The 16,736-nt window shown below is 35.8% G+C and overlaps 1 protein-coding gene across 5 annotated transcripts in view; it reads left to right on the top strand.

Moving 5' to 3' along the window:
- CCDC138 (coiled-coil domain containing 138) overlaps positions 1–16,736 on the top strand; it is a 128,462-nt gene that overhangs the window by 39,049 nt on the left and 72,677 nt on the right. For all 5 annotated transcript variants that reach the window (XM_045981534.1, XM_045981533.1, XM_045981532.1 and 2 more), the window contains one exon: positions 1,975–2,139. In XM_045981534.1, coding sequence (XP_045837490.1) covers positions 1,975–2,139 — 165 coding nt within the window. The remainder of the gene's footprint in view (positions 1–1,974; positions 2,140–16,736) is intronic.

Raw genomic sequence — 16,736 nt, 5'->3', positions numbered from 1 at the left:
GTAACCTCTTTGACCTTTGCTGCAATAATTTTTTGTTAGACATGTCTCCAAACGTAAGAGAAACAAAAGCAAAACTGAACTGTTGGGACTTTATCAAGATGAAAAGCTTCTCCACTGCAAAGGACACAGTCAGCAAAACTAAAAAAGGCAGCCTACAGAATGGGAGAAGATATTTGCAAATGGCCTATCAGATAAAGGGCTAGTGTCCAAAATCTAGAAAGAACTTACCAAGCTCAATACCCAAAAACCAGAAATCCAGTTAAGGAATGGGCAGAAGACATGAACAGACATTTTTCAAAGAAAACATACAAATGGCCATGAGACACATGAAAAAAATGGCTCAACATCACTCAGCACCAGGGAAATAGAAATCAAAACCACAATGAGATACCACCTCACACCAGTCAGAATGGCTAAAATGAACAGGTTAGGAAACAACAGATGTTGGTGAGGATACAGAGAAAGGAGAAGCCTCTTGCACTGTTGGTAGGAATGCAAGTTGGTGCAGCCACTCTGGAGAACAATATGGAGGTTCCTCAAAAAATTAAAAATAGAGCTACCCTATGACCTGGCAATTGCACTTTTAGGTATTGAGCCAAAGGATGCAAAAATAGTGATTTGAAGGGGCACATGCACCCCAATCTTCATAGCAGCAATGTCCACAATAGCCAAACTATGGAAGGAGTCTAGATATCCATCAGCAGATGAATGGATAAAGCAGATGTGGTATGTATATACAATGGCATATTACTCAGGAGTCATTGAATTCTACTTTTGAAACTAATAATATATGTCAGTTAAATTTAATATAAATTATAAATTAAAATATTATCCTTGTCCAGAATAATGCAACTCTGTTTTTAATAATCTGATTTTGATTTTATGGATTGCTGTCTGGTTAATGTTACCTTTTTGTTTATTTGCTTTTATAATTCTGTCTTTTCAGATTTCTTAGAAACTAAGTCTAGCATAGTTCCCTGTTTAAGGTAGATGTGTGATAAATGTAGAATGAAATTGACTAAAAGTTATTTGAAGGAATACCAAAATCAGTGTAATTGAATTTATATATTTTTATGGAATTTTTTCCTTATTCTTCACCTCCTATTTTGATGGACTCTGAGAGAACAGGATTTCCAGGAAAAGTTTCATATTCTGTTCATAGAATGTTATAAAGAAAAAAAAAAAAATTTCTTTGGGAAGAAGAAAATATGAAGTTCCATGGTAGAAATTGTTTAACTTTCTAAACCTTTAAACTTGTTAAAATCTTCGTTATGGTGGTTCATGCTCCTGAGTTAAGACCAATTTTACTTTTCTATGTTATCAAACTTGGATAAAGAATTTTTATGAAAATTATTATTATTATTATTTTTTGGCAATAAGGCTCAGTTCTTTGAATTTCCTTTTTTTTTTTTTTTTAAAGATTTTATTTATTTTTTAGAGAGAGAGAGCACAAGCAGGAGCTGTAGCATTCAGAGGGAGAAGCAGGCTCTCCGCTGAGCAGGGAGCCTGACGTGGGGCTTGATCCCAGGACCCTGAAGGCAGATGCTTAACGGACTAAGCCATCCAGGCATCCTTCAGTTTCCTTTCCCTTTTTTTCCTTCCTTCCTTCCTTCCAAGTAGGCTCCACGCTCTTGATGGAGTCCAGTACAGGGCTTGGACTCAGAACCCTGAGGATCAAGACCTGAGCTAAGATCAAGAATCAAATGCCTAACCAACTGAGCCACCCAGTCAGTCCTCAATTTCCTTTTTAAGATGGGTTTTCTCTTCTTCTCTTAACCATCCTTTAACATGTTTCTTATGTTAAGTGGAGATGTTTGATTTGGGATTTCCTTTGTTTGGGGAAGCTTTTTCATTCAGTGCATATTTTAGTGACCATTAGGTAAATTATTCTGTGATCCCTAACTTTAAAACTTGCTCTTAAAATTTTGAGGTTATGGATGGAAGTAAATGTTTGATTTACTTTTTTACCTATAGGTACCACTTAATGCACAAGTTTATGAACTTTTAACTGTCTTCATGGATTGGATTTCAGATCATCACCTTAGTAAAATAAAAAGTGAAGAATCTGGAATGGATGGTGAAAAGCCGCTACTTAGATTTGCTTCTCAGAGAAATGATATTCAGGAGAAGTGTATAAAGGTTTGTTCTTTGGTTGGATATATATGATTCATGAAGATTACTACTAGAAAGCCTGTTGTATGTGTTATAAGAGAAAAAAATATTGAAAGTCTTTTTGATAGAAAATTAACCATACCAATAGTTCCCAAAAGATTCATTCCAGACTTAATTAAAATTAATTCATACTTTTATTTTAAATTTCTTTTTAAAAATAGAGACTAGAAGTTAAGAGCTTAACTCTAAAAATGGCAACAATAATTTTATACTAGTTAGGCAAATGATCAGTGATAAAATTCCTGAAAACACATTATTTTAAGACTCAAATTCCACTAAAATAATTTAGTTTTGTTTTTGTCATGAAAGGATAGAAAGTATTTGCAAGGGGCTTCTCATTAACAAAAAGAAGTAACCATTTTCTTAAGTTACAGACATTAATTTGGATATTGGTACTCATGATTTTTAGTTAGTGTATATGGTCATTAGAGGTTGACAATCATATTCTGCAAGAAATATATTAAAACTTCTGAGAGTAGACATCTAACGTTTGGTTTAATGTTTTCAGAAATAATTTTGTAATTGTTAAATATTGGCCAGGGTTCCATTTTATAAAATTATTTCCAGTTTTCACACTTACCTAAAATGTTTCTTCTAAATGCATTTTCTGCTTGGCAGAATAATGGCCTTCAAGATGTTCATATCCTAATCCCCGTATCTTATGTTCTGTGGCAGAAGTGAGTTACAGCTGCTAATCAGCTGACCTTCCACTAGAGATTGACCAGAATGGTCTGGGTAGGCCCAGTAATCCTGTGAGCTTCTAACCAGACAAAAGAGCAGAAAAGCAGGTCAGAGACTCAGCCCATGCTTGCTGGCTTTGAAGATGGAGTAAAAGGACCATAAGCCAAGTAATGCTTCTAGAAATTATTTGGTTTTAATTATATTTAAGTCTTTCCTTCATTTAGTTTTCAGTTTTTTGTCTCTGGTACAGGATAAGGGTCTAACTTCATTTTTCACATGTGGATATCTGGTTTTCCCACCACCATTTATTGAAGAGATCATCTTTTTCCCCATTGAGTAATATTGGCACCCTTGACAAACATCATTTCACTATGTATGTGAGGTCTTATTTCTGGGCTTTCTGTTCCATTGGTCTGTGTATTTCTCTTTTTGCAAATACCATACCCTTTTAATTACTATAGCTTTGTAGCAAGTTTGAAATTAGGAAGTGTGAGACCTTTAACTTTGTTCTTTTTCAAGATTTTTTTTTTGTTCATTGTGCCTAGAGATTCCATAGTAGTATGCTATGTTATATAAAAGTTTTACATTTTTATGTAGTTAAACTCATACCATTTCTTTTATTTCTACCACCGTATCAGTGTTAAAGTAGACTTACTTCTCTTGCCCTGACATTTGGAAAATCTTTGTCTTTGTGTTTTTTGTTTCTAGGCTTTTTATTTTTTCATGGTTAACTTTGAAATATTTAATTCATCTATGATATATTTTGATGTAATAGTAGGGATACACTTTCATTTTTTAAATGGTAAGCAAGTTATCCTTGTGGAGGAACTCCTGTTTTATCCATTGATTTGAAATGTATGTGAAATACATATTGTATATGAAATGTATTTATGAGGTTGGGTCTATTTTTTTTTAGTAACTATTCAGGTCCATTGATCTGTATGTTCCTGTACTACTACCGCAGTGTTCTGATTAATTCTGACTTTAATATATGCTTATACATGGGCAGGGAAGTTTCTGGTTATTCTTAAAAGAAATTTGTAATTGTCTAAAATACTCATTTTAATATAATTTTTATTTATTTTATTTATTTTTTATTTTTTATTTTTTAAAAGATTTTATTTATTTATTTGACAGATGGAGATCACAGGTAGGCAGAGAGGCAGGCAAAGAGAGAGAGGAAGGGAAGCAGGCTTCCTGCTGAGCAGAGATCCCGATGTGGGGCTCGATCCCAGGACCCTGGGATCATGACCTGAGCCGAAGGCAGAGGCTTTAACCCACTGAGCCACCCAGGCGCCCCTTAATATAATTTTTAAAAGGCTTTTTATATTTTCTTGTTACTGCATTTAATTTTTGGATTAATTAAGAATTGGTATCTTTATAATGAATTTTCCCGTCCCTCATTTTGTATAGTTTTTCATGTTCTTAAATGAAGTGTATATTTTTATACATGTGTATTTTGCATGTTTCCTTTTTCATTTAGTTTACTAGGTTTGGAAATTTTTTTGGTATTATGAATATGACTTTTTTCCCATTTTCTAAAATTGGATATTGTTAGTATTTGGAAGATTTTTATATTTTTAGCAATTGGACAATTCACTGAAATCATTAGTTCCGATAATTTAAAAAATTTTTTTTTATGTTTTCTAGTTAGGTTGCACATTATTTAGAATTAATGAAAATATTGTCTGCTTTTCAATGTCACACATTTTATTCCATTTTCTCATCAATTTTGCAAGTTCATATATATAAAAGACAGGGTTTTTCTATTGTTTTATGTAGTTTGTCCTTCCAGAAGAAGGTAAATAATATAACTGATAGTAGATAGCATCCCCGTTTTGGCCTGCCTTTAATGGCTCTAATTTTGAAGGGTCTCACGATAAAATACGTTTGGTTTTTTAAAAATCAGGTGTTTTTTTTTTTTTTTAATACAGAATTAGACTGTTCTCTGTGTTTGTCTTTGTCTTTTTCCTCTTTTGTAGGAAGCTGAAAGATTCTCAGAGACGGGATATTATCTTAACTCCCTATGACCTCAGTTTTCCTTTGTAGGTTTTAGGAGCTCAAATAATTTTTGTGAATTGAGCATTTATGGGAGATACCTGAAAATTTTTGTGTGTAGAAAATTCTTCTTTGTGTTAAAATAGATTATATAGTTGCTCATATTGTTTTTTAAGTATAATTAATGTTCAGTATTACTAGTTTTAGGTAGTGGAGCTTTTTGACCAAACAATTCTATACAATCCTCAGTGCTCACCATAAGTGTAGTCTCCATCTGTCACCATATGTTATTACAGTATTATTGACTGTATTCCCTATACTGTGTTTTCATCCCTGTGACTTATTTGTTTTCTAACTGAAAGTTTATACTGCTTAATCCCGTTTTTTGTTTCACCCATTCTCCAGCCCACCTCCTTTCTGGCAATCACCATTTGTTGTCTGTACATAAGGGTCTGTCCATTTGTTCATTCATTTGTTTATTCCTTTATTTTTTTGGATTCTACAAAGAAATGAGGTCATATAAATGAAATGGACCCTTCAGGGTCATCCATGTTGTTGCAAATGGCAAGATCCCATTCTTTTTTATGGCTGGGTAATATTCCATTGTATATTAACATAACCATTATGTTCTTTATTCATTCCTCTATTGATGGACACTTGGGTTGCTTCCATATCTTGGCTATTTTAAATAATGCTGCAGTAAACACAGGTGTACCTATCTTTTTGAATGCATATGTATTTTTGGGGGGGGGGGTAAACACCTAGTAGTAGAATTACTTGGTCATATGGTACTTCTTTTTTTGATTTTTTGAGGAATGTCCATACTGTTTTCCATACTGACTATATATCCCCATCAACAGTATATGAAGGTTCCCTTTTCTTCCCACCTTGCCAACACTTGTTATTTCTTATCTTTGATAATAGCCATTCTGACAGGTGTGAGGTAATACCTCATTATGGTTTTGATTTACATTTCCCTGATCATCAGTGAAGTTGAGCATTTTTTCATCAGTTGGGCTGTTGTCTTCTGTTGGACATCAGTATGTCTTCTTTGGAAAAATACCTATTCGGGTTCACTTCCCATTTTTAATCAGATTGTTTGGGTGTTTTTGGTGTTGGGTTATGTAAGTTCTACATATATTGTGGATATTGACCCCTTACCGGATATATCATTTGCGCATATCTTCTTCCTTTCAGTAGATCGCTTTTTGTTTTGTGAATGGTTTCCTTTGTTATACAAAAGCTTTTATCCTGGTGTAGTCCAGATAGTTTATTTTTGTTTTTGTTGCTCTTGTCTGAGGAGACATCTAGAAAAATGTTGCTGAAGCTGATGTCCAAGAGATTATTGCCATTGTTTTCTTCTAGGAGTTTTATAGTTTCAGGTCTTCGATCTCACATTTGTGTCTTCAATCCATTTTGAGTTAATTTTTATGTATGGTGTAAGGTTGTGGTCCAGTTTCATTCTTTTACATAGCTGTCCAGTTTTCCCAACACCATTAATTGAACAGACTGTCTTTCCCCATTGTATATTCTTTTTTTTTTTTTAAGATTTTATTTATTTATTTGACAGACAGAGATCACAAGTAGGCAGAGAAAGAGAGGAAGAGGCAGGCTTCCCGCTGAGCAGAGAGCCTGATGCGGGGCTTGATCCCAGGACCCTGAGATCATGACCTGAGCCGAAGGCAGACACTCAACCGACTGAGACACCCAGGTGCCCCTCCCCATTGTATAGTCTTTCCTCCTTTTTTATAGATTAGTTGACCACATAAGCATGGGTTTTGGACTCTCTGTTCTGTTGCATTGATCTGTGTGTCTATTTTTGTGTCTCTATCATACTGTTATGATTACTACAACTTCATATTATATCTTGACATCTGGGATTGTGATACCTCCAGTTTTGTTGTTCTTTCTCAAGATTGTTTTTGCTATTTGGAGTCTTTTGTGGTTCCATATGGATTTAAGGATTATTTGTTCTAGTTCAGTGAAAAGTGCTGTTGGTATTTTGATTGGGATTGCGTTGAATGTTTAGACATTTTAACAATGTTTAATTCCAACAGTAAATGAGCACAGAATATCTTTCCATTTGTTTGTGTCATCTTCAATTTCTTTGATCATTGTTTTATAGTTTTCAGAGTACAGGTCTTTAGCGCCTTGGTTAAGTTTATTTCTAGGTATTTTATTCCTTTTGGTGCAGTTGTAAATGGGATTGTTTTCTTAACCTCTCCTACCACTTCTTCATTATTAGTTTATAGAAATGCAGTTGATTTCTGTATATTAATTTTTTATCCTGCAACTTTACTGAATTCATTTATCAGTTATAATAGGTTTTGATGGAACTTCAGTGACAGTTTAACTTCTTCCTGACCAATGTGGATGCCTTTTTTTTTTTTTTTTTCTGATTTATTAACATATAATGTATTATTTGTTTCAGGGGTACAGGTCTGTGATTCATCAGTCTTACACAAATTCACAGCGCTCACCGTAGCACATACCCTCCCCGATGTCTGTCACCCAACTACCCTGTGCCTCCCACCCCCCTCCACTCCAGCAACCCTGAGTTTGTTTCTTGAGATTAAGAGTGTCTTATGGTTTGTCTCCCACTCTGGTTTCATCTTGTTTCATTTTTCCCTCTCCTATGACCCTCTGCCTTGTTTCTCAAATTCTACATATCAGTGAGATCATATGACAATTGTCTTTCTTTGGTTGACTTATTTTGTTTAGCATAATACCCTTTAGTAACATCCATGTCATTGCACATGGCAAGATTTCTTTTTTGATGACTGCATAATATTCCACTGTGTATACTTGTGTGTGTGTGTATAGTTCTGTTTTCAAAGCATTGTACACACACACACACACACCCCCCACATCTGCTTTTATCCATTTGCCTGTTGATGAACATCTAGGCTCTTCCCATAGTTTGGCTATCGTGGACATTGCTGCTATAAACATTCAGGTACAGGTGCCCGTTCAGATCACAACACTTGTATCTTAGGAGTAAGTACCCACGAGTGCAATTGCTTAGGAGTAAGTACCCACGAGTGCTATTTCCAACTTTCTGAGGAATCACCATACTGTTTTCCAGAGTGGCTGTGCCAGCTTGCATTCCCATCAACAGTGTAGGAGGGTTCCCCTTTCTCCGTATCCCCACCAACATCTGTCATTTCCTGACTTGTTAATTTTAGCCGTCCTGACTGGTGTGACGTGATATATCTCATTATCGTTTTGATTTGTATTTCCCTGATGCCAAGTGACATTGAGCCCTTTTTCATGTGTCTGTTGGCCATTTAGATGTCTTCTTTGGAGAAATGTCTGTTCATGTCTTCTGCCCATTTCTTGACTGGTTCTTTGGGTGTTTGAGTTTGATAAATTCAATATTTGTTCTTTGGATGTTGAGTTTGAGCAGTTCTTTCTAGATTTTGGATACTAGCCCTTTATCTGATAATTCATTTGCAGATATCTTCTCCCATTCTGTCGGTTGTCTTTTGGTTTTGTTGACTTTTTCCTTTTGCGTGCAAAACCTTTTAATCTTGATGAAGTCATAATAGTTTATTTTGTCTTTGCTTTCCTTTGGCGATATGTCTAGGAAGAAGTTGCTGTGGCTGACGTTGACGAGGTTGCTGCCTGTGTCATCCTCTAGGATTTTGATGGATTCCTGCCTCACATTTAGGTCTTTCATCCATTTGACTTTGTTTTTGTATGTAGGGTAAGAAAGTGGTTTAGTTTAATTCCTCTGCATGTGGCCCTCCATTTTTTGCAACACCATTTGTTGAAGAGACTGTCTTTTTTCCATTGGACATTCTTTCCTGTTTTGTCGAAGATTAGATGACCATAGGGTTGAGGGTACATTTCTGGGCTCTCTATTCTGTTTCATTGATCTGTGTGTCTGTTTTTGTGCCAGTACCATACTGTCATGATGATTACAGCTTTGTAATAAAGCAGTTTTGGGGTGGAGTCTTTTGGGTTTTCCACTAAAGTATCATATCTGCAAAGAGGGACAGTTTGACTTCTTTGCTGATTCAGAGGCCTTTATTCTTCTTTGTTGTCTGATTGCTGAGGCTAGGACTTCTAGCACTATGTCGAATAGCAATGGTGACACTGGACATCCATACTGTGTTCCTGACCTGAGGGGGGAAGCTCTCAGTTTTTCCCCATTGAGAATATTGGCGGTGGGCATTTTGTAGATAGCATTTACGATACTGAGGTATGTAACCTCTATCTCTACACTGTGAAGAGTTTTGATCAAGAAAGAATGCTGTACTTTGTCAAATGCTTTTTTTGCATTTATTGAGAGGATTGTATGGTTCTTGTTTTTTGTTTTATTGATGTATTGTATCACATTAATTGATTTGTGGATATTGAACCAGCCTTGCAGCCCAGGGATAAATCCCACTTGGTCATGGTGAATAATCCTTTTAATGTACTATTGGATCCAACTGGCTAGAATTTTGGTGAGAATTTTGGCATCCACGTTCATCAGGGATATTGGTCTGTAATTCTCTCTTTTGATGGGGTCTTTGTCTGGTTTTGGGATCAAGGTAATGCCGGCCTCACGAAATGAGTTTGGAAGTTTTCCTTCCATTTCTACTTTTTGGAACAGTTTCAGGAGAACAGGTATTAATTCTTTAAATGTTGGGTAGAATTCCCTTGGGAAGCCATCTGGCCCTGGGCTCTTGTTTGTTGGGAGATGTTAATAACTGCTTCAATTTCTTTGCTGGGTATGGGTCTGTTCAGGTTTTCTATTTCTTCCTGGTTCAGTTTTGGTTGTTTATATGTCTCTAGGAATGCATTCATTTCTTCCACGTCCCTTTCTTCCACATTCCATGACACATTCAAATTTGGTGGTGTATAGCTGCTCATGCTATGTTCTTATAATTGTGTGTATTTCTTTGGTGTTGGTTGTGATCTCTCCTCTTCCATTCATGATTTTATTAATTTGGGTCCTTTCTCTTTTCTTTTTCATAAGTCTGGCCTGGGGTTTATCAATCTTAATAATTCCTTCAAAGAACCAGCTCCTAATTTCATTGATTTGTTCTACTGTTCTTTTGGTTTCTATTTCATTGATTTCTGCTCTGATCTTTACTATTTCTATTATCCTGGTGCGGTTAGGCTTTCTTTGCTGTTCTTTCTCCAGTGCCTTTAGGTGCAGGGTTAGGCTGTGTACTTGAGACCTTTCTTATTTCTTGAGAAAGGCTCATATTGCTATATACTTTCCTCTCAGGACCACCTTTGCTGCATCCCATAGATTTTGAACTCATGTTTTCATTTTCATTTGTTTCCATGAATTTTTTAAAATTCTTCTGTAATTTCCTGTTTAACCCAGTCATTCTTTAGTAGGATGCTCTTTAGCCTCCATGTGTTTGAGTCCTTTCCAACTTTCCTCTTGTGATTGAGTTCTAGTTTCAAAGTATTGTGGTCTGAAAATATGCAAGGAATGATCTCAGTCTTTTGGTACTGGTTGAGGCCTGATTTGTGAACCAAGATGTGATCTATTCTGGAGAATGTTCCATGTGCCCTAAAGAAGCATGTGTATTCTGTTGCTTTGGGATGGAATGTTCTGACTGTATCTGTGATGTCCATTTGGTCCAGTGTGTCATTTAAAGCCTTATTTCTTTGCCTTGGTGATCTTTTGCTTAGATTGTCCATTTCAGTGAGGGGGGTATTAAAGTCCCATACTATTATTGTATTATTGTTGATGTGTTTCTTTGATTTTGTTATTAATTGGTTTATATAATTGGCTTCTCCCATGTTAGGAGCATAGATATTTAAAATTGTTAGATCTTCTTGCTGGATAGACCCTTTAGGTACAATGTAGTATTCTTCCTCATCTCTTATTGTAGTCTTTGGCTTCAAATCTAATTTATCTGATATAATGATTACTACCCCAGCTTTCTTTTGATGTCTATTAGCATGGTAAATTGTTTTCCACCCCCTCACTTTGAGTCTGGAAGTGTCTTTGAATCTAAAATGAGTCTCTGCAGACAGTGTTTATTGATGGGTCTTTTGTTGTTGTTGTTGCTTTGTTTTGTTTTGTTTTTAATCCAATCTGATACCCTGTGTCATTTGATTGGGGCATTTAGCCCATTTACATTCAGGGTGACTATTGAAAGATATGAATTTAATGGCATTGTATTGCCTATAAGATGACTGTTACTGTATATTGTCTCTGTTCCTTTCTGGTCTGTTACTTTTAGGCTCTTTCTTTGCTTAGAGGACCCCTTTCAATATTTCCTTTAGCTAGATTGGCCAAGTGAAGCCAATCCAAGATTACTAAAATTGGGAATAAAAGTGGATATATTATCAGCCTGTAGATAGGTTTATAAGGAAATACTACGAATAATTATAGACTAATAAAATAGATAACAAATTCCTAGAGAGACAGAAACTATCAAAAATGACTCAAGAAGAAACAGAAAAGTTAAATTGATCTATAACAAGTAAGGAGATTAAATTAATCAAAAGACTACCTTCAAAGAAAAGGCCTTCTTTTCTTTGGTGAAATTGCGTCACTGGTGAATTCTACCAGACATTTTAAAAATTAATAAAAATTCTTCATGAACTTTTCTCAAAAACAGAGAAGGGTCCCACACTTACCAATTCATTAAATGAGGCCAGCATTACCATGATAACAAAACCAAACAAATATATCACAAGAACACTAGAAACCAATCTCTTTTGATTACTGACTCAAAAATCCTCAATCCAATACAAGCAAATGGAATCCAGCTACATAAAAAAGAATTATATACCATAACTGAGTAAATTTTATCCCAGGAATGTAAGGTTGACTTAACCTTTAGAAATCAGCTCGTAATACATGGTATCAGTAGAATAAAGATAAAAGTCACATGATTTTCTCAGTAGATACAGAAAAAATATTTGACAATCTAACATACCTTTATGATAAAAGCAGTGAAATGCTAGAGATAAAAGGGAACTTAACCTGGAAAAGCATATCTACAGAACCTCCTAAGCTAACATTATACTTAATGAAGAAAAACTGTGTGCTTTCTCTCTAAAATTAGGAAAAGGAGTATACGTACTCTCACCTCTTCTATTCTACATTGTACTGGAGGTTGTCGCCAGGGTGGTTAGTTAAGAAAATGAAATAAAGACATCCAGAGTAGAAAGGAAATAAAACTATTTGCAGATGATATGATCTTGTTTATATAAAAACCTAAGAAATTCACTAAAAAAACTACTAAAACTAATACACAAATTAAGGTTAAAGGATACAAGTTCACTATTCAAAAAATCAATTGTGTATTTATACACTAGCAATGAACAATTTGAAAATGAATTTAAGAAAACAATTCCATTTTCAGTGACACCAAAAAGAAAAAATATTTAGGAATCAGGTTTTCAAGAGAAGTGTAAAACTCATACTCTGAAAACTGTGAAATATTGCTGAAAAATTAAAAAGATCTAATTAAGATCGAATGACATCCTTATTCATGGTTTGGAATACTTACTACACTAATACTTCTAAACTGATCTACGTATTCAGTGCAACTTTTATAAAATCCCAGCTGGCTTCTTGGCAGAAATTAATAACCTCTCCTCAAATTCATATGGAAATGCCAGAGACCTAGAATATCCAAAAGAAGGTTGAAAAAGAACAGATTTGGAGGACTCACTGATTTTAAGGACATCCTGATTTTAAGTGTTCCTGCAAAGATACAGTAATGAATAGAATGTAATATTGGCATGAGGATAGATATATATAGATCAAGGGGCTAGAATTGAGAATCCAGAAATGAACCCTCACAGTGCATCCAGGGCCTACACATGAGAGGTAAAAAGTACAAAACGTGGGGCGCCTGGGTGGCTCAGTGGGTTAAAGCCTCTGCCTTTCGCTCAGGTCATGATCCCAGGGTCCTGGGATCGAGCCCCGCATCGGGCTCCCTGCCAAGCAGGGAGCCTGCTTCCTCCTCTCTCTCTCTCTGCCTGCCTCTCTCCCTACTTGTGATCTCTGTCAAATAAATAAATAAAATCTTTAAAAAAAAAAAAAGTACAAAACTCTTTGGCAAAAACATATAAGTAAATTGTGCCATTGGGTTTGGTGGTGTTTTCTTAAATATGACAAAAGCACAAGGAACCAAAGAAAGAAGATAAGTTGAGTTTTATCAAAATTTAAAACTTAACTGATTAAAAAATGGGTAAAAGACCTGGATAGACATTTTTAAAAAAGATTTATTTTAGAGAGAGTGCATGCACACCGCGGGGTGGGGAGGGGCAGAGGAAAAGAGAATCTCAAACTCCCACTGAGCATGGAGCCTCATGCGGGGCTTGATCCCAGAACCCTGAGATCATGACCTGAGCCGAAATCAGGAGTTGGTGCTCAACTGACTGAGCCACCCAGGTGCCCCATGAATAGAATTTTTTTCTAAAAAATTTTTCTAGATTTTCTAAAAAAATACATAGCCAATAGGTATATGAAAAAATCAGTGTCATAGATAATCTGAGAAGTACAGATCAAAACAAAACTACAGTGAGATCTCATCTCACACCTCAGAGGTCTTAAGTATTTTTACCCCGCCCCTCCCGCCCCCGCCCATAGGGAAAAAAAAGTAACTGTGAATATGTTAATTAGCTTGGCTGTGGTAGTCATTTCACAGTGCATGCCTATAGTAAGATATCACATTATACACCTTAGATATATTCAGTTTGTCAGTCATTTTAGGATTGGGGGATGTGGAAATAACGTGAGAAAACATGGAATTGGGAAAAGAGCAATGTATTTTAATTGTTTACAAAAGGTCTGGATGGCTGGAGTACCAAGTGTGAACAGAGAAATGGGCAGAGAGAAGAAAGCAGGGTTGAAGCATGGTGATCTTTGGGGGCCTTGCCAGCCAGTTTGACTTCTACATCTCTGCAGCCCTAGCCCCTTACAGTGCCTTGATAAAAACATATGTCCAATAAATGCTGACTGTTGTTGAGATCAAACAGAAGATAGACAAGCCTCTATTGTTGAGAAAATTCTAACTAATAAAAAAAATCCGAGACAACACTTTTTTTTAACGTTTATGCTTCAGAGGATACCATCATGGAAGTCAGAAGACAACCCTACTGATGAAGGAAATATTTTTTGAATCACATATCTAATAAGGGGCTTCCATCTGAAATATTTTTTTTAAAAACCTTATAACTCAGTGATAAAAAGAAAGCCCAATTAAAAATGCACTATGGATCTGATTAGACATTTCTCTAAAAATCATATACAAATGGTCAATTAGCACATGAAATTATGTTCAGCATTAACTAATTTGGGAAATGCAAATCAAAACCATGTTGACATATCCTACCCACTAGGATTAAAAAAGAATAATAATCTTAACTGTAGCCAAATGTGAATGAAGAAATTGAAACTCATACATTGCTGGTGTAAAACCGTGTAGTACGTTTGGAAAATAGTCTGGCATTTCCTGAAAAGATTTAACATTGATTTACTATATAAGTCAGCAGTTACACTCCTAGGTAGGAGAAATGAAGGCATATGTGCACAGAGAAATTTATACATGAATGTTTATAGCAGATGATTCATAATAGCCAAAAAGTGGAAACAACCAAAAAGTGGAAACAACCCAAATGTCCAAAATGGATAAATAGGGTCTGTGTATACAGTGAAGTAGCATTTTGTGGTAAAAAGGAATGATATATTTGATGCATACTACAGCATGAATGAACTTTGAAGATATTGACAGTGAAAGAAGCAAGTCATAAGAGACCACATATTGTATTATTACATTTATATGAAAAATCTAGAAAAGGTAAACGTATGTAGGAAGGCAGATTAGTGGTTGCCTTAGGCTGGAATAGTTGGGGAAAATATTGAGGTGACTGCTAATGTTAGGGGTTTGGGGGAGTAGGTGATGAAAATGTTCTAAAACTAACTGATGATTTAACAATTATGTGAATATACTAAAAATCATTTAATTGTACACTTTAAATAGGGGAAGTTTATGGTGTGTGAATTATAAAATTATTAACAGTAAGTTCACCACAACAAAAACAAACTATAACCATCCTTTTGTGGTTCTCTTAATGTCTCCTAAGTCTCTTTAAACTTGGGATACTTCACTTCCTCCACCATCCTTCTTGCCTCCCATTTTTTGTACTAATAACTTGTCGGAGAGTCAAGCTCAGTTGAGTATTTCACATTCTTAATTTTTTTTTTAAAGATTTTATTTATTTATTTGACAGACAGAGATCACAAGTAGGCAGAGAGGCAGGCAGAGAGAGAGAGGAGGAAGCAGGCTCCCCGCGGCACAGAGAGCCTGATGCGGGGCTCGATCCCAGGACTCTGGGATCATGACCTGAGCTGAAGGCAGAGGCTTTAACCCACTGAACCACCCAGGTGCCCCTCACATTCTTAATTTTTTTGCATGCTTCCTTTTAGTGTTATGTAACCGGTATGACAAAGTTCTCATTCTCCTCCTCCTTCTCCTTCCTTCTTCCTTCTTTCTTTTTCTTCTTCTTCCCCTGCTTCCCTCCTCCCAGCTAGGTATTTGAACTCAAAATCCCAAGATCAAGGGCCATGTGCTCTATTGACTGAGCCAGCCAGGCACCCTAAATCACTTTGATTCAGTTTTAAAGATTTTTATTTATTTGGTAGGGAGAGTGCCTGCACGCAAGCAGGGGGAGCAGCAGGAAGAGGGAGAAGCAGGCTCCCTGCTGACCAGGGAGCCCAACTCAGGGCTCGATTCCAAGACCCTGGGATCATGACCTGAGCTGGAGGGAGGAAGATGCTTAACTGAACCACCCAGGTGCCCTCTTCCCCAGTCTGAAATCTCATATTAAAATATAGGGTGAGAGGGATTAAGTATATAAGTTTTACTGGAGTTATGGCCTTAAGAGAGATTAAGTAGTGCTAAATTCCATTCACCCACAAAAGTACAGGGTAGACATTTTTCAGCTTGAGGTGTCTCTAATTTTTCAAATTTGTTTGAAATTTCATTCCAGAAAATGATAACTAAGTAGTAGGAAAACAGTGAAGATCTTTAAGGAGAAAATAGCATCAGGTTTATGCTTTAAAAGGATCCTGTTGGCTGCTACATGGAAATAGGTTTGAAGGTGCCAGAGCAGATGCTGAACAATTAGGAAACTCCTAAGTAGTTTGGGTGAAAGAAGATTGTAATTTTTGTTAGAATCATGGTTATGGAATCAGGAGTAGGCTGTTGAGGTAAAAAGATGAGACTTTGTAATGGATCTAGTATATAAATTGTTGCGTCCAGTTTGGCTCCCAGGTTTCTAACTTTTGTAAAACTGGGTGAATGTAAGTAGCATTCACTTAAAATAAATACTGGAGTAGACCTGGATTTGAGCCTCCTTCATCTGATAAATTCTGGACAAGCTGAGTTTGATACCAAAATGGATGTGTCTGTTGGGTTTTGATATAAGGGACCAGAGCTCAGGGAAGAGAGATATAAAGAGATATGTAAAGGGATGCATAAAGATATGTAAATATGGGAATTATTAGTCTGTATGAGTTAATACTAAATTTGAAGAATCCCAACATTTTATGACCAGGTGAGTGACAGTGAACCAACCATAGAGACAGATAGTGACTAGAGAAGTAGAAGGAAAAGTAGGAGAAATTGGTGTCAGAGAAGCCAGTGAGTATTTCTAGAGGAGGAATGGTCAGTAGTCCCTAGATGGTACTATAAAAGGTCAGATATACCCTTCCAAACTCATGTGTTTATTTCCATACCTATTGATCGGATTACATATGATTTTTTATCCTAGCTTTTATTGTTTTTTCTTAATTTATCATTAATATTTTTCTTGTTCACAATCTTTAGTTCCCTGAGTGGATATATACATGACTTAACCATTTCCTTATTGCTAGGTAATTAAGTTACCTCTGCATTTTTGTTTTTGCAAAG

Source organism: Meles meles, chromosome 16, assembly GCF_922984935.1.
Source record: "Meles meles chromosome 16, mMelMel3.1 paternal haplotype, whole genome shotgun sequence".
Classification (NCBI taxonomy): domain Eukaryota; kingdom Metazoa; phylum Chordata; class Mammalia; order Carnivora; family Mustelidae; genus Meles; species Meles meles.
Note: the sequence above shows the minus strand (reverse complement) of the source record. Positions and strands in the feature narration are given on the sequence as shown.